The 24,657-nt window shown below is 40.9% G+C and overlaps 1 protein-coding gene across 1 annotated transcript in view; it reads right to left on the reverse strand.

Annotated features, from left to right (window-relative positions):
• Positions 1-9,860: 9,860 nt before the first annotated feature.
• ELP4 (elongator acetyltransferase complex subunit 4) overlaps positions 9,861-24,657 on the reverse strand; it is a 164,050-nt gene continuing 149,253 nt past the window's right edge. Inside the window, exon 10 of the mRNA XM_068945275.1 lies at positions 9,861-11,013. Within this exon, the coding sequence (XP_068801376.1) occupies positions 10,882-11,013 (132 nt within the window). The 3' untranslated portion in view covers positions 9,861-10,881. The remainder of the gene's footprint in view (positions 11,014-24,657) is intronic.

The following is a 24,657-nucleotide window of genomic DNA, read 5'->3' on the forward strand; positions in this document are numbered from 1 at the left end:
TCCCGAATCGAGCAGCGTTTCCAGTGGGGAGTTTGAATTGTGCCAGGCAGCGGGACTGTACACGTGGAGGGGCAAGGCGCGCGGGCGTCTCTATCCGTGGCGTGTAGACGTAAAGTACGTACAGACACGTATGCGCACAAGTACACGCTCCTTCCTTAAAAAAATTGGTTTTGTTAGGGTGTCAAAAAAGCAGACCGGCTGCGTTGTTAACAAGCTCTTTGGGAGAGCGAACGCCATCCCGCTCTATTGCCACACAGCCCCAACTTAGTGTAATTTTCCATTGAACTTGTAACCTGGTTAATACCCCGGTGCGCTTTGTGCGAGGGTTGTTAGCCTGGGCGTGGGTGGGGAGCCGCATGTCAAGGAATAATGAGAGAAGACAAATCAACAGGCAGCAACAATGCGAACGGCGGCCGGCCGGCTACTGAAAGCACAAGGCCTTTAGTCACTGGCAGCCAAAGCCAAACATGCCCCTAGCCGGGCAGCCGGCTTATTGTCGCGCAGCCCCTGCTCGCCGCGCCGCCCTGAAAAACGGCTCTCGTGACTAAAAAGCCGATGCGCAGGGAGTTTTGAGTCAAAGCAGAGGCATCACAAACAGCCTTTGTAAAGCAGAGATGTTATCTAGGCTGCTTATGTTTTGCTTTCTGCTCAGTCTGGCATATTTGTAACTGCAGATAACGCTGCCTTGTGACCTTAGAGTAGCAGAGGCGGTGGTGCTGAGGTAAGCGCGCGCCGCTGACAAGATTAAACACACGTAAACGCAAGGTCCTTCAGGGGCAAAGAGCAGCTTCACTCACAGCATAATGTGATAGCTAACAAAATAAAGAGCCTGAAGCAAGCAAAACCGTGCAAAAAATTAGATTAAGATCTTTCTTTTTAATTGATATCGGTCTGTTATAAGTATTCATTAGAGCACCATTAAATAGTTTTAATTACCTGGAAGCCATCAATCTGAAAATATTAACTACAAAGGGAGATTTTTTTTTTAATTTATATATATTTTTATCAGACATGCACACACACGTTATATATTTATAAGATATGGCTAGATCACATTAAACACCACAATAGGCAGGTCCCTCCTTGCATAGCTAAATTGGTTCTGGGGACAATTAATTATAGGTACAAACCCAGCATTTATATAGCCACTTAGCGTATTTATATCTACTAATGTAGTTGGTTATCTAAATGCCAACTTCTGCTTAACCAAGAATGGAAACGAGCTTTCGGCGCCTGCCTCCCCGAGAGCTTTTGTGAAACAGTTGCTGTTCCTGCGGGCCCCGATATAAGCGCAGAGACGGCTTTCCCGCACTCCCGTCTCTGCCGCTCGCCGGCTGGCCTGGCTGCCCCGTGCCAGGCCCCGCGGTCGCGTTGCTGCTAACCCACGGCTGCACGCCGGCTGTGCTCTCCCGAGCTTTTCTTAGGGAAAGCAGGGACTGGGCACATTGCGTTGTACATATACAGCCTTTCACAGCTCCGCGAGCGGAGGAAGCGCGGCGCGGTCGCGGGTGTGAACGAGCGCGGAGCTCAGTTCTGTGACATGTTAGCGCGCGGTGGCAGGGAGGAGACGTTTCTGGCTCACTGGCTTGTTACTGCGCCCTGTGGAAGGAGGGCGGCCGGGAAAATCCCTGGCTGGCTGCACGCTGGGGACAAGTCAGGGCGTTTGGGCCCCAGAGCGGTGCTCGCGCGTGAGAGCCGCCGGGGCGTGCGGGGAGGCTGCGGGGGCTGGCGGGAGCGCGGCGCGGTGCCCGGCCGCTGCGGCGTGGCCCTGGCACCAGCCTCTTCCTGCGGTCGGGGAGAGACCGCGCGCGAGAACCGGCACCACTCGGCTCCCACGAGCGCTGCACCGGCGCCCAAGGGCCGCGAGGCCGAGGGAGTTGCACCCAGGCGTGTGCGCGGGGCTACGGGCTGCCCGGTCAGGCACCGATATATTGCAGGAGCATAAGCAGAAAATTAATATCTTCGGCATGCTCTGAACAGCGTCTAATACCCATTGTCTTTCATTTTGTTCTTTCAGAGCTGCGTTACTTACAAAGCTTGCAATCCGCTAGCACGTAGCGCTCTGTGCAGCATGCGTATTTCCAAGGGTCTCCTCCCTTTGCCACTGAAATCAGTGGGAGTTTTGCTGTTGATTTCAATAGCAACAAGACATTTCTGTGCATTGGGTTAAAACGGTTTTTCATAATAACGCCTTATACTTTATTTATAAGCCTCTCTTGAGGCATTTCACAAATTATAGTCACACAAGAATTGATGTGTGAGTGCTGTCTTAATAACACTGTATTTGGTATTTCAAATATTGTGTTCTAGATACAATATTTACATTTACAAGTGAAAAGGCTGCTAACCTAACAGTTACTGTGCGGAGCAGACAGCTGATGAGCCATCCACGCCGCTGGTGAAGCAGGCATGCTTGCGGTGACACGCGTGCCGGGATTACCTTGCGCTGTCCAGATACCAGTTTTAATTGTTTCTAAAAGGGAAGCAGAAGCCAGCGTGCGCCCTGCTTAATGAGACAGGAAGAGCCGCTTTCTTACCCAGAGTGTAAAGCCTTGGGAATAGCAGAGAGGGGATTTCACTGCTCCTATTTAGCTACGTCTTTATTTACAAAGTGAGCAAAATGCCCCTATAGGTTGCTTCAGCCTAGGCAGCCAAACAGTGAATTTATCTTTTGGGGCAAGAATACAGAGATGCAAGGAACAACCCGGGACTGGTGACACACCTCCCCTCCCCAGGGCCTTCATACGCTGCTGGCTCTGTTTCCTTCACTTCTCTTGTTTTTCATCCACTTCACAGGTTTTTGGTATTTTTGTGTTGATTGATTTGCTGATATTACTGACTAAAACATTATCTCACGTTCTCTGGGTATTATGTGTAGGCTTAGAGTTAGTCTAAGCTTTTTATTTTTTTCACCTCTGTTTCAATGGTATAAACACTAGTAGTAAAACTGAGAATGTCTCTCTTTTTTTTTTCCCCCTCCAGTTCATTTCCCTTTGCTCTTGTCCTTAGCTTCAGCAGGAGTTGAGCACAGATCCACGTGCAGCTTATTAAGTCTCTTCTGCTCCATGGTTCTTGCCAGTGCTAAGGGTACAAGGACTCTCATGGCCCTCCTTTCACATGGGCATTTCTTAAAAATGAAAAGTGCTTTTTGTTTGCCTTAGAAACCAAGATAGGAAAGTTTATATGCTCTTGGCAACTTGGAGTAGTTTCATAATAGTGGCTTCTCAGGACAGTGGTGAACTGGGAAGCGTGTTGCTCGGGAGCCACACGGAACGGCATAGCATCTTCCTTCTATATAATTCTTCTTTGACAAGATACCTGCTTGCTTACTGAGCTCCTGCAGTCCTGTTTCCAGTCAAAACTGTGACTGTCACCTGCAAATGTACCCATATGCAAATCCTCCCTCCAGTAAAAACAGGCATATGATTTACAGAATTAAGAGTAGAGACTAACTGATGTTAGGTCTTGTTCAGATGACGAGTATGTGTGTTTCTTCTTGCTGAGAGAAGGCAGCCCCGAGAGCGCATCCATGGCTGAAGTGTGCACTGACCACTGGAGCCCCTGCCCTGGCCTGCGTGGTGGTGGTGGAGGAAACGGGCCTCCTCTCTTGGTGGAAAAGAAAGCATGGAGCTCACTTATAAAGCTCACTTTAGATTACTGTTAGGGAATGATGCTAGGTAAGTCTCTCACATATGTTACCTGTTTAGTCGTTCTTAAAGAAAATAGCAGAGTTGGAAAATAGCGGAGGAATGGAAATACCATTGCATGGTAGTAAAGAGCTGAACTGCCCCCCCACCCCAACCCACACCCTGTCCTCGGTCAGAGCACAGCGCCTTTGTGTAGTTCACTGTCCGACAGTGGTTTTCAATAGCAATCTCCTGAAAGATGAAGGTGTTTTCAGAGAGGCTGCAGAAATGAAACCGCAAAGAAATGACACCCTTTGATCAGTCTTTTTATATGTACAACAAATTTGTCATGAGAAGGCCAGTTGCCGGGATCCTTGTTGTCTCTTTAAAAGCTGGCCTTTTAAAGGAAAGTCCCCAAGAACCTTGCTTTCCCTGAAGTTTCATTAAGAACCACCAATGACTATATTTTAACTCAACACAGTAAGACCTTGAGGGGCCTTTCATATTAGTCCCTTTTTCCCTCTGGGTAATATTGCACCATGATGGCCTAGTGAGATGATCATAATTTTGAAGCGGGGGGGGTGAAGGTAAAGATGTACATCTGTGGCTTGTGTGATGGAGGTACAGCGTGCACACAGAAGATTACAATATTGTTTTTGCTGGGATGGTCGAGTTTATGGTTTCTCAGGTGTGGGGAGGCTGATCTGTGCCTGTGCCAAATTGCAGTGGGGTGAAATGGTGAGTGGAGGTTTTTGTGGGTACCCACAAGGACTCTCGCTACCGTCTCATGCCTGGCAGGAGCTGAAAGCTGCGAGAAATCCTCCAGCAGAGGCTGCAGTTGCCTCCAGGCACCTGCCAGACCTCACGTACACTCTCGAGCAGCTAAAATCTGTACGGGTCATGAATTGCAGTTTTTTCCTCTCTTGGGACATACGAGCTTTTCCAGCTGCACCAGAGGAGCTTGCAGATTCACAGATAACCTCTTCCACATCAGGCCTACGCCAACAGCTTTTGAGAAGTTTATGAACAGCTATTCCACAGAAATTACATATAGGGCACCAGAAAGGTTATCATCTATACGGAATCACATGCAGTGGATAAACTTCTTTAGGTTGTTATCGTTAATGTGTTAGTTTACCACAAGTGAAGAAAAATTATATTTTTTCTTCGTAACTGTTTATGTTTTTAACTCTTTACATTTCTCTCTGCAAAGCTGGCTTCACACTCAGGTTCTACAGTCTGCAGTGTTGGTTCTTAAGCACTGCAAGGAAAGGTTTTTAAAACTCCCCTCTGTCAGATTGGATTAAATAAAAATTCAGTAATTCAAATTCTGTAACATTTTGCTTTTAAAGAAGCAAAATGTATCGTTTGATTTCTCCATATTTAAAAGTCAATAGTGTTCCTTTACAAACTATGCATGAGCCCTGCAATTCTTACTTAAACTAAGCTTCTACTGGGTCTGATAATTTTCTGATTTATGATTCAGTCAGTCCGCATGAACTGTTGTTGACTTACACTTGCTTGGGCAGGGACAAATTTAAAAATTCATAGAGCTTTGTTTGGGCCAGGACTGTAAAACTGCTCCATCTATTCCATATCCGTTCAGATCCATAGTCTAGTCCATCGCATACGTTCTTGTACTGTGCTTATGTGCTGTGCCGTCCAAGCGCCTCTGCCACACATTAGGTAACTGTGACTAACTACCATACTGCTTGTTCTTGCATCCTCTTTCCCAGTGTTTTGTTGTGGTTAAAGTTTTATTTGCTTGCTTGAATGTGATGTATTTATGGTGCACATTTGAAACGCCGTATTTATGACCCTTTGCTCATTGGGAAGAACTCAGGTTTTCAGATGACTCCTGAGCGCAGTCTCCCACACAGATGGACTTGTTACTCCTCTGTGCTCCAAGAGTTTATCGTAAAGCTCCTTTTCATTCAAGTGGTTTTCCGAAATTGGTGAGCCATCCTAGACTTAGGCTAGGAAGCGCTATGAATGGAAATCACATTGTGCTTGAGAAGCCTTTCAAGTGCTTTCCTCTGCCTATCACTCTCAATTTGGTCTTGACTGAGTTCAGCTTTATGCATTAGTTTAGCTTTTCCAAGTGCAAGGCCATTTGGTGGCAGGGATTTGGTTATACATGATGGATAACAGATGTACAGCTGTTGTTGGCTGACCAGCTCATCTGCTGGTTCCCTACAGATGTGGAAGCCGTCCAGGGAGGGAGCTGACCCGTGCACCTTTCACTGGTCAGCAACCAAGTGGTGGAGCTGCAGTTTCCAGTCACGACTACTAATTGGAAGCAATGGGGCCCAGCACTCACATCAGCTCCTGCTAGAATTACATCTGTCCCATCGATTTAAAATTGGGCAGGAAGGCAAATGTGATTTGCATGGGTACAAGCTCCAGGACGAGTGCTGCCTAGCACAAGCCAGTCCCGGGCTACAAGTAATGACTCTGAGATGCTTCGATTATATAAACAAATGCATATGAAGAACTGCAGAAAAGTCTCACTCAAGCAATATATTTAAAATAAATTTGCAGCCTTTTCTCCACACGGTCATTGCTTTCCCTGAATATTGGCACTGAAAACAGCTCGATTTTGTATCCAAAACCAAAACAGACCTCACTTCTCTTTTGCTGTAAGTCTAATCCAGCGAGATTTCAGCAAGGAAGAGCTTTCAGATATACTGAGTGTGGTTTGCTCCAGTCTGACCCCTCCTCCCCCACAAAAGGTAGATGAAAGTACATCAAAATTCTCCTGTTTCAAGACTTACGGGAATACCTCTGACGGTTTAAGTGCTGATAGCATTGTGAGGGCATGAATAGTCAGGCTCAAACTCTGCCAGATTATATAGAGTGAAGAATTTTCCTTTGATTCTCATTATGTTTTGAATTGAACATTTACCTTCAATGCTAGAAGACATAAAAATACAGAGGAATATGCAGCTACAAATTCTCCAGGTTTGGTAAAATTTTTAGAAAGGCCCCCTGGACCTAATCCCATCAGCTTGTTCTTGGTCTAAATGCTCACTGACTTTTCTGGAAGATTTTCCTAGATTAAGCTCTAAAGGACCAGAAAATACATTTGCAAAAAAAAAAAAAAAAAAAAAGGAAAATGTACAAAAGATGTCTATATTTTGATATAAATAAAAGGTCTGCAAATTGGTTTAATGTGCATAGTAACTTTCAAAATTGTTTAAAAGAGGAGCTTAAATAAGCAGCTAAGTTTTCAGCAGATGGCCCAGGATGCTGTATGCTCAATGCTTCTGAAAATCTGTCTGTCTCTTCAGACACTGAAATATAGATCTAGGTATCCACAGTATTAATGAACCATTCCCTTGAAAACTCTGAGACTAACATTTATTTAAATTAGATTAAATAGTGGTAGATCTGTTTTTTGGTGGGAGGTTTCTTTTGCATCGAAGTTGTTTTTTTTCCTCTTAAGATGAAGAGGATTCATGTTCATTCTTTTTCTACACAGATACATTTTATTATTGAATAAGCATCAACCATGTACTCAGTATGATTAAAAAAAAAAAAAGAAAAATATAGGTCCTGCACTCTAATAGCCCACATCAGAAAATATAAACCCCAGCAGAAGTCACGTGGGGCTAGTATTTGCTTCCACCAACTTTTAAAGGGATAAAACCCACTTTTTTTCCTGTTTTTATTGTGCTCTGTAGATATGAGTGGTGTTTCTCCAACACAGGAAAAAGAAGAATATTTTATTAAACTTCTAATACGTGATTCTGGATAAACATTGGCTTAAAGTCTGCATATAATGTATGTAATATATATATACACTTCAAATGTACATATACATGTATTACAACCTTGTGGTTTCAGATATCCTTGATTAACAGACCACTTTCCAAAACTGGCACGGTACAGGATTTTTGCCAGTTACTTTGCACTTTTCCAAAAGCTGTGTTTGGAACAACACTGCTATTCCGCATTAAATTCAAAGATGAAATCAGTGGCATACTACCATATGTATCAAATTTGAAGTAGTTCAGTGGCCATTTTCAGATGCTTGCAGCTACTGTTACAGAAAATTGAATTCAGCTGCATCCTTGAAATTGCTTTTCAAATTTCTTTACAAACATAGAAAAAGACTTAATCTATCATAATATTCTTCTCATGTTCCAAATACTTATATTTTGAAAACCTCAGCACAACAGAAATTATATAAAGAATTCTTGTTTGACATATTAAAGGCACAACGTTTTAAATTTCATTACTGCTTTCTTGACTGTGTGTCACAATTATGTAAAGATCAGGTTCTAACTCTGAATTGGGAATGTCTTCACTGGAACGAAGCTATTGTTTCCTTGCTGAGTTAGGTGGTTTCAGTTTGTAGCCTGTTAAAAAGTAGGAAGTTCTGCTTAAAAACTGCAACAAACAAAAAGACCTTGCACTGCAATCAGTAACGCCTGCTCTGGAGCAAAAAGAGCCCTCTGAGCACAAGTCAGGGTTGCACTCAATCTTGTGCAAATTCTCCACCCAAGTCAACCAGGGGGCTCTGAAGCTGCAAAATGCAGCTGGTAACACATTACATGGGCCCGTCGGCCTGTCGAGAGAGGCTGCGCCCTTCCGCCCATCACCTGAGACGCACCCCCTCAGAGCATTTGTCTTCAAATCAAGAGAAGAAGAAACCAAAGGGGTTTTTGTATACAGACTTTGACAGCCATAGAGTGGTTCTGGGGGAAATTCACAGAAAATCACCATCTAAACATTCCTCCTGCTTCCCAAGTCAAAACGAGGGACGGCGTCTTCTGGTGTAAGAAACGAGATCTTCGGCTTACATACTATCAAGTAGCACATACACAGCATTATTTCACATATCAGTCTGCTAGATAAGCCAAGTCACTGTCATATGCTGTTGTAACTGATACAAAATTTTGGAAGAACAGAAATTTTGCTACATGTTTTTGCCTTAGGTAAATGACACTGTACATCTTTATACTGTAAAACTTATTTTACAAAGCATGTTTAGTGATTCAGAAAAAGATTAATCGAGATTTGCAGTAGGAGTTCTCTTTATTATTCAGTATGTTTGTTAGCCTGAATATTAACCTACTGAAGTTTTTGAAACGGAAGTCTTATAAATGCACAGGAATTACACACACATGTGCAATGCTCATGCTACTTGCTAACAATTTTCAGCTAATATGTTAACTGGAAATTGACTGTGACTTTCATGATATTTTCCCTCCTGCATGTTAAGAAGTCAATGACCTATTTAAATATGTTGGCAGCAATTTATATGCCCTTCGACATCATATTTCACAAAGAAATACTGTGTTTTGTGTTATTTATATTAAAAAAAAATCTGAAATATATAAAACTTCACCTTTGTTAAAAATCACTTTATCCTACATATTTAAATCATTTCATGCTTTCAAAAGGCACTGTTAAGTATCTAATGAGAACTTCCATTCAATGTTACACATAATACAAAAAGAGAAAAAATGTTTGAGACATCAATGATAATATTTTAAATATATTGGCATAGAAAAGTAGATGTCTTTTTGCTTTATTAAACTGACAGTTCAGTTCTGAAACTTTATTTTGAAAAGATTTAAAAAGGATTTGTGTCTTTAGAAATAAAAAAGTATAACAGGCATATCTAAAAAATACAGAAGAGAAAACCTGATTGTTACTACTAATGAAATAGCTGATGACAAAATAGTAGTCTTTTTGATTTTGATCACAAAAAATAAACTGGTAGTGACAGGATATGATGGATAGATTTGACATCCTGGCAAATCACTGTCATTGATTCAATTATTCTAATTCAGAATAAAAGCTGTATACAGTGTGTGTTTATGCTACAGTGGAGTTTTTTAAGTGATTGACATTCATCATATTAGTTAGACAGTTTTAAAAGCTATGTCTTTGTTTTACACAGTGTTGTCAAGAAAAAATAAAGTAGAACCTGGATTGCATAAAAAAAGCAAACCACTTAACCAACTCTTGGTTTCAAACCCATCAAAAGAAGTTAACGTTATTGCATCATATTAACAAGTTCTTTGAAGAGTCACTTTCATTCCAGCCATGTAATATACTATTATAAAGACTGAATTTTGAAACCATAATGCAATCTTACACTTGGATGCCTTACCAGTTCTGTAGAGACGCCTAGATTACCTTTCAAAATGGAAGTCAGCCACAGAAGAAATAATACAAAACACTTTGATTTACAGGTCAGCATTGCCAAGCATCTGATCCATGTTTAAAAAATATTTAACAGCTTTTATTTGATGAGATATATGCACAGATACGTACAAAATAGTTGTAAGTTCACAAATACCATATACGATGGTACAGAGACCTGAATTAGTTTTATTTTCTGCCCTGTTTTAGACCAGCATGCTGTGATGCTCTTCCCCAAGCTCCAGTGCGCTCTTCTGGTTTTCTAGCATGAGTGTAGCTGTCGGTTTGAATTTCAATCTTGAATTATGTCTGTTGACATAATTTCATAGTGCTGATTTCAATTGTTTAGGATTACTGTTTTGAACTACATAAAGAAATCAGTTCTTTTTTCTATGTTTGGTAAATTCCATTCAACTGCGTTTTAATAAATGAATTAACCCAGAGAGCAAAGTAATTACCTGTCATACATTCTGACCAAAACCCAACCTTTCTTAATTACTAGCATATTAGAATAAAAATATCTTAAACAACTTTAAATTGTCATTGTATATTTTATAAATCAAGGCAAATACTTTCTGAAATTTAATAATGGTATTTCAAATATAAAAATGAATGCTTTTAAAAACAGTAATTGTGCAGTTTGCTTTTGGAATAACATGTGACAATGAATTCCCTAGTTTCATTCATTTATTTCAATAAACAGTCCAACTTAACTTACTAGTCATACAAAACATTAAATATATGCATACAAAAATTCTGTTGGGAAAAATAGCCCTTCAGTTTTATTGTACAAAACACCTAGAACTGAAAAAACAAAAGTAATGTTCATATTTTAAGGAAAGGAACAAAATACTGTACAATTCCAATAGAGCAGAATAATGGCAGGACCCAGTGTAACAGAAGCGTTAACAAAAAGCAAAACCCAAACAAGCCAAAAATTAGTACAAAGAAATCAGAACAGGAAAAAGAGGCACCATACGATAATGTGCATTTTTAAAGACTGCTGGGTCAAATCATTAAGAAAAATATTTATATAAGTCATTAACACTCATAATTAGAGTGTCATATAAATCTGAGGGAAACTGCTAAGTAGAAATCACTAGAAGTCCAGGTGCTTCTTGCCGATGGCCATCGCACCACATCCTGAGCTCAGCAGTTTGGCGGATTCTGCCAGATCCTGTTTGCTTGAGCGGCTCACTGTGTCTGACAAGTCTGGAGGCAAATGCAGTCGCTGTGGCAGGAGGTTTTCAGGAGCGAGCGAGCGAGAGAGAGAGAGAGAGAGAGGGAGACCGAGAAGAAGAAAGAGAGAGAAACAGAGAGAGGAAAAAAAAAAAGAATAATTGCAGTAAAATATACTTTCCATAGCATACTTCTAAACGCTCTCTTTCCCCACTGTTCAGGTTTACTCGCACAGACACAGCAAGACACTTGCTATACGTTCTTTTAGGCTGACATGGAAATAGTTGTGTGTTTTTGCCTAGTGCGCTTGAATACTGGATTCTGTACATAGGAATAGATTTTCCTCACGAAAATTTTCTGAATAAAATCCAAATTTACTCAAGGTATTTAATTGTATCTATAGGCATGTTTCCTTTAAAAGCAAGTGTTTTGCATAGAAATCCAAGGGTTTGATGTAGCTGTTGATAGATGTACATCTATCAACAGCTACATCAAACCCTTTGACTTCTATGTCATTACAATACAAGGATACTTTTTCCTCAAATGTTTACACCTACTTTGTGGTGTAGTTTGGAAATAAATGATACCACAGACAGAAGGTACAGAGGGATCACCCTGGTTGTAGCATTACTCTCCAAGTCTTTCGTCTTCATACTCTACTGACAGCTTTTAATAAAAATGAGCAGTGACAGTAGTAGCATTTGTCTAACGCAATCATATATGCTAATTAAACCTTGCAGTCCCTGGTGAGTTGTAGAAACATTACATCCATTTTACAGATGAGGAAACTGAGACACAGGCTACACGGTTGTCCACAAGCACACAGTCCTTGCATAATAAACCTTATTTTTCAATCAGGATAAATAAAAAGATTTTCACTCTCCCTCTAAGGGTTCTTTGACACTAGAGGTATGTAAAAGACATGACATTATGATTTAGCTTTGGTAAAGTATGGTGGAAATTAAAGTAAAATTGAAACTTTTTCCTTTGTTAATTACTGACTCAGTTTTGGCCATAGTGAGGTACGGAAAGCCAGGCAGAAGACACAGCTGAACAACATACACACACAGGGCTATCGCTTATGAACCCAGTATCATGAAACAAGTGGTACTGAAAAACTTAGTAGGCAAAGGCTAAGCTGTGTGGCTATTCTTTTAAAATGTACACACCTCTGAAGGCAACAGTAATAGCTGCAAAACTGTATTAGGAGGCTGTGTGGAACATCCTTATTCTCTACTTCTGCTCGGTTTTTCCTTATGTCACAATATGTGACACACACAGCTTCCCTTAATTCAATACCTTACCACTTTTTTAGGCTCCTTTCTTCATAGAGATAAGGATTCAATAAAAAAGCCTAACAAATGTATATATTTACAATGTGCTGAATGTTCAGTTCATTGCTGGCTTTGAGACTGTGCAGGTAGGTGTAATGTGAGAGGCAGCCCAAACTGCCTGCTACAGCCCACTACCGGCTGTACGCAGCACAAGGAAAGAACGTGTGTTGGGTTGTTTGTTGTCTGTGAGGGAAGAAAATGCATAAAAGTAATACACGGAGAGCAGGAAAGTTCAGTCCCCAGGTGAGATGAAATACCTTATTGTTGAAACAGAACAAATGCTCTATATTTATTTGTAGTACATTGCCCATGAAACACGCAGAGAAATCTAGCAATTTATGTAGTCAAAAAAAGGACCCTGTACATAGCATTAGCAATGGTATGTGGCTTTTGCATTTCACCACGTTGAAACTAGTGTTCTGGTATGGTATCGTTCACCTGCAATTCTTCCTATTATACTTGACCTAAGAAGGTTAAGTATGGCTGTGGGCTTTGACCGTGGTCCATGATGTCCCATTTTTTACATCAGCAAAGCTTAAACTATGCTATGTGTCTCTTATGTTTGCCTGCTGAAAAAGAAACTTGACTGAGGAGTCAACGTACAATTTAGATCTTATGAGACGAGGCATAGATACGGAAAAGGAAGGTCTGAGGAGAAGCCAGGGTTAATCAGATTCTTTCCAAAAACTGCGTGGTAGGTAGCACCTTGCAGATCTTTCAGTCACATTTTCTTTCCAAAAAAATGTACAGTAATCTGCAAACAGGGTAGAGGGTATCTGGTAGGGGGGAGGCACAGAGACAAGTGAAATAATACAACCTTCTCGACTCCCTGTTGGTACGTCTCTAGCCTCACTGAGGAGTGAGGGAGAAGACTTCCTTTAGGGGAAACGTAGTACAGTTTCCTTGATTGTGCAATTATTGACCTTTTTGCTAAGTCTGCCAAATGGATTCAGAGCAAGGTGATGAAAAGCAAACAAAACTGAGACTCGGAAAATTCCTCTTGCATAGGGGTTAACTAATATCATAAACAGGGAATGACTGTAAATGCTGTTACATTGGCCTGGATTTAAACTGGTGGTTAAAAAGGAAAAAAATCTTTGACATATATACAGCCTCTTAGTCAGTGCTGTGCTCTCTCTCTATAGATATTCTAAACAAAAAGTAAAGCTTGCAGGACATTTATAAATTTGAAAAGCCTGAGATGGGAAAAGTCAAAATTAACAATCCTCAGATCGGATGTTGGGACTGAATTAAGCTTTTACAAATGTATTTGCTATGATAACAGTGTTTAGTTGCACACACACCCGTACTCTTTTTACACCCCATTCTTATTCAGTGATGAGGATGTCCAGCGCTCATTCAGTGATGGCTATTCAATATTTTGTTTTCTTGACATTGCTCACTTACTCCGAACTTTTCTGACATATTTATTGGACAGTATTCAAATCTTGTTCTGAAGACAGAATGGCTTTTCAACGGTCCATGTCAGTCTATGTCACCTGAATGCTTCTCAGAGCTTCTCAGAGTTGTGTTATTTTCCTAATATTCTTGTGAGATAAGGCAGAAAATTTATCTCCATTTTATAGATAAAGAATGGAGGATGGCAAAAAACAAGGTGAGAGGTATCTACCAATTTCAGAAACACAATATGAATCATTTAGAACTTGCTTCTCCGGAATGTTTAGTGTTATACAGCATTTTGCATGATCAAACACTAATTTCATTTGCAGCTGTGAGGGCTCAGTATTTCTCGAGTCAGACACTCAGAAAGTGAGACACAAAATAAGAGGACATTAATAAAAATTCTGACTGGAAGTGACCTGATCACGGGAAGCTCAGCAATATAGGCAGACACACATCATACTTTCCAAGATACCACTCAATCATCTTAATTATGAGACCCTCCCTCCTGCAATCCCTGTCCTCTTTACTATCCCGATTTTCCAACATCGCAAAAAATTACTAGTTTTCTAGGAAGCATATTTCATTACACATGCCATATTTATCCTCAGATCAGATGTAATCTGAACAATAAACAAGATTAGGGTCCTAGGAAAACAACTGTATATTATCCTGCCATTAAGATCTGAATCATAATTCACACACATGCTAGGTCTGAATAAAGCTTGAGTAGGCATTTTAAAATGCAGTTTTGCGTGCTCAGCTTAAAAATATCAATAGGATGGCAAATATAAAACCTACTAATATTTTTGACAGGATTTAAAATTTCCTAAGCTTTAAAACACAAACAAACTGGACATTCATCACATGGCATTACGCAGACATCCAAGGTTAACCAACAGGCCTAAAATCTTTGGCACCGATGTGCACGTTGCAGTCACTTGAACTAACCCCGTAGCTGACAGCACGAATAGCCTGTGATCCTTTTTGAACACCAGCATTACAGAATGGTCAGAGGTTTTCACAGATATTTGCTGACCACAGAGATACAGTCCCAGCTTAGGACAAAATGTTTCCTGGTGGAGAGGCTGCTCTGCTGTTTCCGAGGCTCGCCTCGCTCCCTCTCGCGCGAGCCGAGCCAGCACCCTCCTCCCCATTTCCCACCTCCAATTTCTTTTCCCCCAGTCAGGTGCCCGTCCCCCCACCCCCTGCCTGCTCTCGTCCCTTTGCGAGTTAGAGGTGACGATCCTCCAAACGTGGACGATCCCCTCCGTACGCAAACAGGGCGCGAGCCCTCCTTCTCTAGGCTGCTTTTATTCAGGTAGAGACTGGGAGCAGCCGACTGCCAAGGGGGAGCAGGCTCCTCGTCTCAGGCTCCGGCAAGGTCGCAAGGGAAGAACTGCCCAGCCATCACCTGGGGAATGCGCTGTCTGCGGAGCAGTTAAATTCCTGGAAAAAGGTCAAGTTGAACAGGCAGCACTGAGTGTATCTGAACAACACAGGCCAAACAGATCCGATTGTCACAGGACAGCAAAAACACATCTCTGGCATAAATGCTACTCCTTCGATAGATATAAAACTACATATTTTCCCCTCATTTGTTCTTGTAAATAATCCAAGCTTTTTGCTAAAACATTCCAGTGCGTGGATAAATACAAAAATTCCTGTAGCCTACAGCAAGCTGGCAGTGTAACATTGGTTTTAGGCAAAATGGTCATAGTTTGGCAACAGTAAAAAGGCAAGTGAAAATAGGGTCCTCTAATCACCCTGCTAGTGCTCATTTTTGAAAGCCTCTATCAAAAGAAATTGAAACATGAAAAGTATAAAAGCTAGGAAACGCTGGAGTAAACTTCTTTTATGCAAAAGTAATTGTGTATTTGCACCACCACAGTGTGTTTTGATGATATGCTCAGACATTATTTTTACTCATGCAGACTGTCAGAAAGGTTTAAACCGAGGATCTTCAGAATCATAGCCGAGGCTTCATGCACTCCATGAGGAAATAACTGGCAATCGAACACGGCTATTAGTCATTACATACGCACAGCTCCTCAAGGGACACGATAGGTGCTCCGGAGCCAGCAGAGCAGAGGGCTGGTGCCTCGCGGCTCCCTGGTTTTGGGGAAGCCATGAAGGCTTTGGGACCATAAGAACAGCTATGAAGGACATAACTAATCCCTCGGCTCCAGGGCATTCATTACAAAAGAAAAACAGTTCAGACAAAACTTATTACATACCTTGTTTCTGCTCCTCCCTCTGCCTGAAGTCAATTTCTAATTACTTTATTTGTTCTCAACGGAAAAAAAAGGTGGAAGTGGAAGATAAGAATATGTAAGATGACAGGCCGGAAGGGCCACGGAGCAAGCACTAAGTCCCAGCCCAGCACTGAGGACCAAAGCCGGTGCTGGTGCAGTTATGCCATCGGTCTGCCTCGGAGGGTGGGAGGCCAAGATCCACGTCACGGCTAGTCTGGCAAGTCCCCATGGGTTAGCACCTTCTGTCGGGGTGCAATTTTTTTTCTAACCCGCAAAACCCCAGTGCTTTGTGTCAGTGCTTTGCCAGTGTAACTTATTTTACCAAGGGAATTGTTTTACAGCTGTACTATAACGAACAGACTTTCCAATGTAAGAGTTTTCCCTTAAGTACTAGGAAAATTTCCTAGCACAGTTTTCCTAAAAACCTTCCCTAATGCTGATTACAGCTCAGTTACAAAATGCATACAAACAGTACCCAGGCTTCAGCTGACTATAAATGGGGGTGAAAATAAATAAAAAGCTAGTTATTGCAGATAATTTTTAGCAACTGGTTACAATACAATTATACATACACATTATACATATCCTTCTGAAGAACTTAGCTGCATTTCTTTGTCGAAGTATCTAGTAAAATCTAACATTGCACTTACAGAGTATAAACAACGATCAGTTTGTAAAATTATTTTTTCAAATTTGAAAAAAGATATGTCTGTGTAACATACAGATTTTTTTAAAAACTAGCTAAAATAGTTAGAAATAATCGAGGTTGGAGACATTCCAGAAACAGAGACATTTGATAGAATTAATTGTGAGCTATTAAAAGTCACATGTTCTGGGCAGCGCTTTTAGCATTAACAATTATATAAATGTTTGGCAACAATACCATAAATATATTATCAATAACATAAAAACTGTGTAATTCTTCTTCATATTACTCCAAAGCCATTATTGTATTTTGGTAGCTATTATAAGTAGATTATTGTAGCAAAGGAATAAGTAATAAGGAGTGACACAAAATCACGAATCTTTCTTAACTTGAAATATATTCAAGGTTTAACCTTGTGATTCTGTTAACTGCTACATGAAGCTTTTAACGACTGAACCCAAACTTTCAAAATGTAGACTTCTTTTGAATCTTTACACTTCTACCTGTTTGGCGCTCCGACCAAGAGAAGCGCGTACTGGTGCGCTGCGGCTGCAGCGCTGCCTCGGGGCGGGAGATGGGTTAATGACCTCTCGGGAGCCCTTCCAGCTCCATTTTCCACGATTCTGTGAAGGCTGAAGTCCCCAAAGCCTCAGGGATCTGGCTCCTGGGGAAAGGGGGGCTGGGGAAGAAGAATTTTAGGAATGATGGGAAAATGAAAGATGTAGACTCCTAGTTGAGGAGCTTTATATCCTGGTTATTTCTCTTTGAAGCAGAACTCCTGCTGTCATATAAAGCCCAGAGAAGAGCTAATAAACAACAGTCAGAGGTAGGGAGGCTACCTGATTTCCCGTTATTTCTTGCTTCTTCCTCTGCTTTCCTTCATCCCTTGTATTATGTTTTCCCTTTCAAGCCTTTCTTTCTATCACCTCATTTATACTTATCATTAATTACTTCTGTCATCATAGTACCTCAGGGAAGACAAGCACTTTGGTAGGTTTCATGAAAAAGGAGGGTTTTAAGAGCAATCCGTAGGAGGTTAGTAATGCAGCTTTATAAAACTTCCTTTTAGAGTGAGGAACAGTTTCTTACTCTGAAAATCAAGCGACTGTCAACATCACCTGCCTGGAAACAGATTCCTTGATAATGAATGAGGTAGCACGGACAGGCTGGAGGCAAGGGCATGGAGGCCTTTGGAAATGAAAACAAGCAACTTTTTAAGGAAAGAGGGAGCCAACGGAGGGATGCCAAGGGGAGGCCAAGCGATGGGAGAGTCCCGACGCCGTCTCTCAGTCCTTGCGGCCACGCACACGTTCCCAAACAGCCGGGCCCCGAGCACTGAGTGCGCTGCCCCTCCGCCCCGGGGCCGAGCTGCCCGTGCTCCAGTCAGCTGTGCCCAAGGGCAGCGGGGCGGCCCCGAACCGCACCGCGGTGGGAGCAAGCGCTGCGCCAGGGAGCCGGCCAGGGGCTCCCCGCATCGCTCAGGAGCTGCGTTTAAGCTCTGGCCCTTGCCATTACCCTTTTCTGAGCTGTATTACTGCTCTGCCAGTGCCTGACCACGCACCTTGCTGGCCTGGACCTGACCCGGACCCGCACACCTGGCCTTGCCAGCGGACCTGCCGTGCAGCCCCCGCCGCGCTGCTGGCTGCCCTGGCGGCCGTCCCCAGGCCTGCTCTACTCTCCCCGCTTGGGCTGCAGAGCGGTACTGACCCTCCGGGGACAAGGGCACCCCTTCAGCGCAACGGCAACACGCCGCGCCGATCTCTGCTCGGCCCCGAGCCACAGTTTAAAAGTCACTCATGTTTACTGCTTTCTCAACAAGTCATCAACAAGCACAATAACTAATAGGTCTTTCTGGCCAAAACAAAGTACTATCTTTGGGGTTAGTAGTAATACAGAAGCAGTGCAGGTATGAATTTACATTTCTTCCCAAGAGAAGAGGTTGTTCAGGCATTTGACACAGAGGCAACTATAACTTTTGGCTTCTTTTTCTGCCAAGTTCTCAAATTCAGAGACACCCGAAATGTGCGTTATGATGAAAGGAATTATATTTTATATGATATGCAGGCTACAGACCAGTGACATAATCACTTATGTTGACATAGGTCTCTACCAGCTTACATACAAATCTTACAATATCACTTTGAAAAGATGTGAGATATTTACTAACGCCACAAAAACCAAAAAAGCTTCTGAGTTACTGTGAGTTTCCTTCTGAACGGCACAACAGTAAGCACTTTGTCGCAGAAGAAACTCCAGGTTCTCACTGCAAAGAGTAGAAGAGTCGTGCCAACAAACCTGGGCTCCTGTTAGGCGCAGCCCCAAAATTTAGTTACAACTACTGTCTCAGAATCTATCCGTATTCAACTTACAATGAGGACAGCACCACACTGTACTCCTAAAACTGCATTTATGCCTTGAGCAAACTTTAACTCATTTACTAAGACTCTCTTACATTTGTGCTCGCATTACAATTTTCTCAGTATTTTAACTAATTCAAGGAACGAACCATCTGGTAACTATTTTTCTGCACAATGGACATGAACTCAGTTTCTCATTGTTTTCTGTTATATTCACAGAAGCTTCTTTTCCATTTTTAAGTCACAGCAATGGATATATTTTCTAAATTGATTGTAAAGATAAAAGACTTTAAAAAGTTTTTTAAAGTTTAAAAAAAACATTTAAAAATTTTTACTTTTCAGCTATCCTTGAATGGCTTTTAACTACTCATGACTACATAATTCCACATTACAATAAGCTCATCTACCATATGCATTTCCTACTTCTTTTTTAAGCTGAAGCATAATCCGGACTGTAATAAAAGTAAATTATTGTTAAGATCAGGTGTTGAGAGAAAGCTTGCACTAAGAATAGCTGATCAATATACTTGTACCTACAGATCCCCGTCTGCTTGTTAAAGACACATTGCTAATATGAAAATAGTTTTTTTAATATATATAGTTAATAATACTTTAAATAGTGAATCAAAATGATAAAACTCTAACTTACTTTCCATCACTTACAGATTTTATGATTGAACTAGGGTAATTCTCACTTTCACTTCATGTTCAGCACAGTAATCTTCTGCTGTAGGTTTCCAATATCATCAAAGATTATTTAAACAGTGACTTTAAAGAATCCTAGCAAAATTAAGAACCATGAATACAACCGCTTCCTTTTGTGATAGATTTTGTAAAGTCCATTTTATGTTCCAAAATACTGAATCTTAATATGGAAATCAACTGTGTCTCTTCAATGCAGCTTCCCAGTGTATCTACTTTACAGAAGTGGTATGATAATATCCAAACCAATTCACTTCAAACTCTGCTGATTTGTTCAGATATGCCACATGGTACTCTTTCTGTTCTCTGACTTGAAAACTATGCAGAGTACTTACAATCCGCATTCCCATTTCTGAATTTAAAACTTGGTTTATTTAAGCACTGGCTCTAGCAAACTGAAAATCTTTCAGAGATCATTTGTACCAATAAAACTCAATTCTATATATGTTTGTGTAAAACGAATCCCCAGAGGATTTCGGATGGCCGAAGAAGGTCCATTAACACGTGAGTAGACACTGGTGTTTTTTTTTATGTATGAGCTACAGTCACTACGTCTCAGTAACTGGAAATAAAACGACAGACAATTGTTTGAACAGAGTTGTCTTTCATTCCAAAGAAAAACTCCAAGACATGTTAAAGACTTCATTTGCTGCATGTGAAGGGATAGGAGGGAAAGATAAAAATATCAGAAAGATTTATATTGTCTGATGCTTGAGAATGCCAAGTGTTTGTTTGGCAACATGGAGTGCTCAAAACCACACTTACAAGTAACAGGCTCTCTTCATATTATAACTCAAGTCTCCACTTAATGAGGAAGGTTCCCATGATTCAAAGCGGGGCTGGAAGAATCAGTGAGGTTTATAAGCTATCCAGGGACTACAGTTATTTGACTGCTCATCTGATGCAAAATTCAGAGAAATACATGGCAATCTTATGTGCAAAACTAAACATTTACTACCATAATACATACTTATCAAGCACATATTGAAAGACCATCTCTGTCCTGAAGAGTTTACAGTCTGAATATATAAAGTAGATTAAAGGGAAGAGGTGAAAGATAAAATATACATGCAGAATGAAAAATGTCATGATTTGTAAACATTATGTTAATGCCAAAGTTTTTTCTTCTTTTAATTGAATCTCCTATATGCAAAGGCAAGTGGAGGAGAACAGGCACAAGGGAAGAAATTAAGTGACAAAGAGCTAAAGAAAAGATGGAGCAAAGAGAAAGGAACGTCTGAGGGTGAGAAGAGACAGATTTTTTAGATGTCGTACAGTTGAGATGGGAATTCAGAATCTGGCAGCTGAAGAGAAATAATGTCCTACGTTTAAAACCTAAGTTGTAACTCTAATGACATCATGCATGTCCAAAGCAAGCAGACTAACACTGCTCATGTAGATCTGTTCTTTCTGCTGCATTTCTTATCCCCGAGCTCATGCAAGAGGATTGTGGGACCCTTAATGGTGACGTCAGTCTGAAGAATTTTAGGGCTTTCAGGATAGTCCTGATGGACACTAACATTAACGTCAGCTCCTCTTCCCTGATGGATCCGCTCAGCCTAATTGCAGCTGTCTACAAGGTAGGCATTTGGTCTAAGCTATGTTATTTACTTAGGATGGGATGAATCACTCTTGCAAGTGTTTGCCTATCTCTGCTGATTACAGATGGACCTGTGATGACTAGCTTAAACTGAACTCTTAACGTGTGCAGTAAAAGTTCAAGGAGAGGAATTTGGTCTTGCAACCATATGAAACTTCTCGTTGAGTCAGTGACTCCACTAAATCTCTTCTTTCTTTGAGTGACATTACAAGATGCCACAAAATATGGATTTTCTACTAAGCTATAGATGGCTCACTGGAAGTGCTCCGGAGTAGCTGGCAATGACTGCTCTGCACTACCAGAACTTGGGTCTCTATAATGAAAAGCTTGAGAAGTGTCTCAAGCTTTCCAAAAAAGCCGGTGTGTACAAACAAAAGTGATGCAAGTGAGGACGAGATGGAAATAGCATTCAAAGATGGACGTGTCTGTTCTAGGAGGTCCAACATATTGCCATGTTATTGCCAACCTTTAAAATTTAAGCTAAGTTGGAGAAGAAACTGAACATTTGATTTCTCATCCAAAGCACACCTGTTAAAGTCCACTGTAATCTATCAAGTTTCTGTCTCAGTTTAAATATTTTGCTATATTTCAGAAAACTCTCTGATACTTGGTTTTAAACCACACCCTTTTATCTGAGGAGCACAAATAAACTACTAAAAAGTACTCTGCCTGTTCATCAAATCATCCAGACAGACAGATTTCAACACTTTACAGAAAAGTTATGCTCCAAGACTGGTAACTCGCACTGGCAAGTTTCTGTAACAAAGAGGATTTCAATGCCCAAGTTATCAACTCAGAAAAGCAAGGTTTGTAACAGAAATGCAGACAGACTTCTGAACCGAGGGCCTCTACCCCGCCTACTGCTAAAATCATACACGTGCTCTAGCTTCCACCTGATTTTAAGCATTTAGTCTCTATGGATGCTATGAAATTTAGTTTTTTAGTGAAGTAAGAAAAAAGGCAAAAACAGGAGCTGTTCTGAAACTTGGGCAATAACCCAGCTGTGGACTGCTCCGCTGCTGCCTCAGTCGATTTTTCTAGATGTTGTATATGCTGACAGTGCTTATTTCCTCCTCCTCCTGTAAAAATACTTCAGTTTCAGAAGTTGTGTGCACAATCCCAAGTGTAATATGTAACTCCAGAGGTAAATGCACACTTTGCTTGTGAGCGCATGTCAGCTCCTGGTATGGGTGCGATGGCCAATGTGTTTGCCTACATGGTTGCCCCAATGGATGCAGCTCATTGCTCTAGAAAGCGCTGAGACAGAGTGAACTGCATGATTTCCCATTATACTGCACAGCGTAAAACACACATACAACATGTCCATGAATGTCTCCATTTCCAGAGACCAGTCTCATAGGTTTGGCAAGTTGCTGGTTATGAAGGAGGAATTTGTAGTGGGGTAAAATGTAAATGTTAGCTGGGGGACTATTCTTGTTTTATATTGGGAGTAGCCTTATGCTCCGTAGTCTATTTACTTTTTTAGGTCAGCCAGAATTAGAAAATTTCCATTGCTAGGCAGCCTGGCACATCTGTGAAGCATTTCTGGGCACTCGCAAGTGAAGCCTGTGCTGCCCAAAGGGAAGATTCATTGCACTTTGTTATTTAGCCCTCCATTTCCCTACCCCCAAAACAGTCCGAGTTCTCCAGTAACAGGAAATCATCTTAACTTTGTGCAGAAACATATTACATGACCAGAACACAACAATTAGCACATTTGTAAAGCTTCGGGGATAGGAACAATTTAATAGGTTTTTGAAGCAGACTAATTTTCTGGAGCTTTTTATCTTATTTTATTTTGCTTTTCATGCATGGACAAGTTCTTCTTTGCTACAGGTATTTTGTAATCCTGCCTGGCAGGATTATTATGTGTAGAGAAACACAAATTATTTAATCACTTTAAAACACTGCTAGAGAGATGAAAAGTGCTATGTAAGTGCAAACTATCACTACTGATCTGTGTTCTAAAAGCAAGTATTATTTACATAGATAACTGTACTGCTGGTTTATGAATTTCTGTGCATTTATAAGCCAAGGCTGCTAAACAGACAACCCGTTTGTTTATGTTTGCAGCCCTTCACAAGCTAGAAACTTCAGATACGCAATGGCAAATTCAACTGTCAGATGTTCCATATTAAAACAAAAAAATAGGCCAGAAATGAAAAAAAAAAATCTGCTATCATTCCCTTCTTACCCTAAAGATCGGAAGTATGTTCAATCCCTGTAACTCCCAGCTGAGGACGTAGAAATTGTATAATTCATATTTTAATATCTCTTGTTTTCAACACTAATCCCCCCCACAGCTTATGAGGCCTACAGCCTAAATCTCCTGTGAACAAAGCCTTTTACAGTATTACTACCAAATAGTCTAAGATTTTAAAAGTCATTGAAGTGTAATTTAATATCCAAGAAGTTGGATCAACCTGTTTAGGTATGAAAACACATTGTGACATACTTTTACTCAGGGTTCAATATTGTTTACACAAACAACATAAAAATCACATTGGTGATCAAGTGGTCTCGCTGACCACCCTTTGGCAAACAAATACATTACAGGAAGTTTAAGCATAGAATGAGAAGTTGCTGGTAAAGGTTAAAAGACAGGTCTCACTAATTCTTTTTTACATTACTCTGTATATAAGCCAGCAGGACTCAGCGTCAACTCAAACAAATGTGTTAAATATGAATGACAGAAATTGGTATCGCACTAAATGTAAAGCTTTTACGAGTAATTGCGACTAAAATGAATACTACTATTTTGCTGTAAGTTTAGGGAGGGTGGAACATTTGAGCAGATTCGTACATCGAAAATGTGCTTTGTACAACAACTGTGTGACAGATTGCAGTTATTTGCTTTCAGATGTTTCTAGCAGTTATTTAGTTTTGTACTTTTCATGTGTCAGTATTTTTTCATTTTACTTCTTTATTCCCTAATACAAGTAAGTCTCTTTAGAGCAATAAGATCTTTAAAATCCCTTCAGTGTTTGGAAATGTCAACAATTCAGTAGCCTATACTTGATGAATAGGCCAGACAGAAAAACCTGCCTCAAGTTTTTTATCCCCAGAGAAGTAAGGTGCTTTGAAGAGCACTTGATTTGAGGTGCAGAAGCCTGCTGCTATTCAGCTAGACGCTCTCGAGTGCTGTTAAGTTCTGAACCACAGCACGAAAACAGGTTGGAAGGAGGAAGGAAATACCAGGAAGGAATACGTTTAGTTCTCCCCGTAAAACTATTTCTTCTAAATAGTGCTGGAGCACTTCTTCCTAGAAATAAATAAGAAACAACTAAGAGACCAGGCAACCTTCTCAGACATCCTTATTTAAATATTTTGAACGCAGCTAGAACTTGCCAGGGGGAACAGCCACAGCACTGGAAAAAGATGAGGCTCTAAAGAAAAAAAAT

Source organism: Struthio camelus, chromosome 5, assembly GCF_040807025.1.
Source record: "Struthio camelus isolate bStrCam1 chromosome 5, bStrCam1.hap1, whole genome shotgun sequence".
Classification (NCBI taxonomy): Eukaryota; Metazoa; Chordata; class Aves; order Struthioniformes; family Struthionidae; genus Struthio; species Struthio camelus.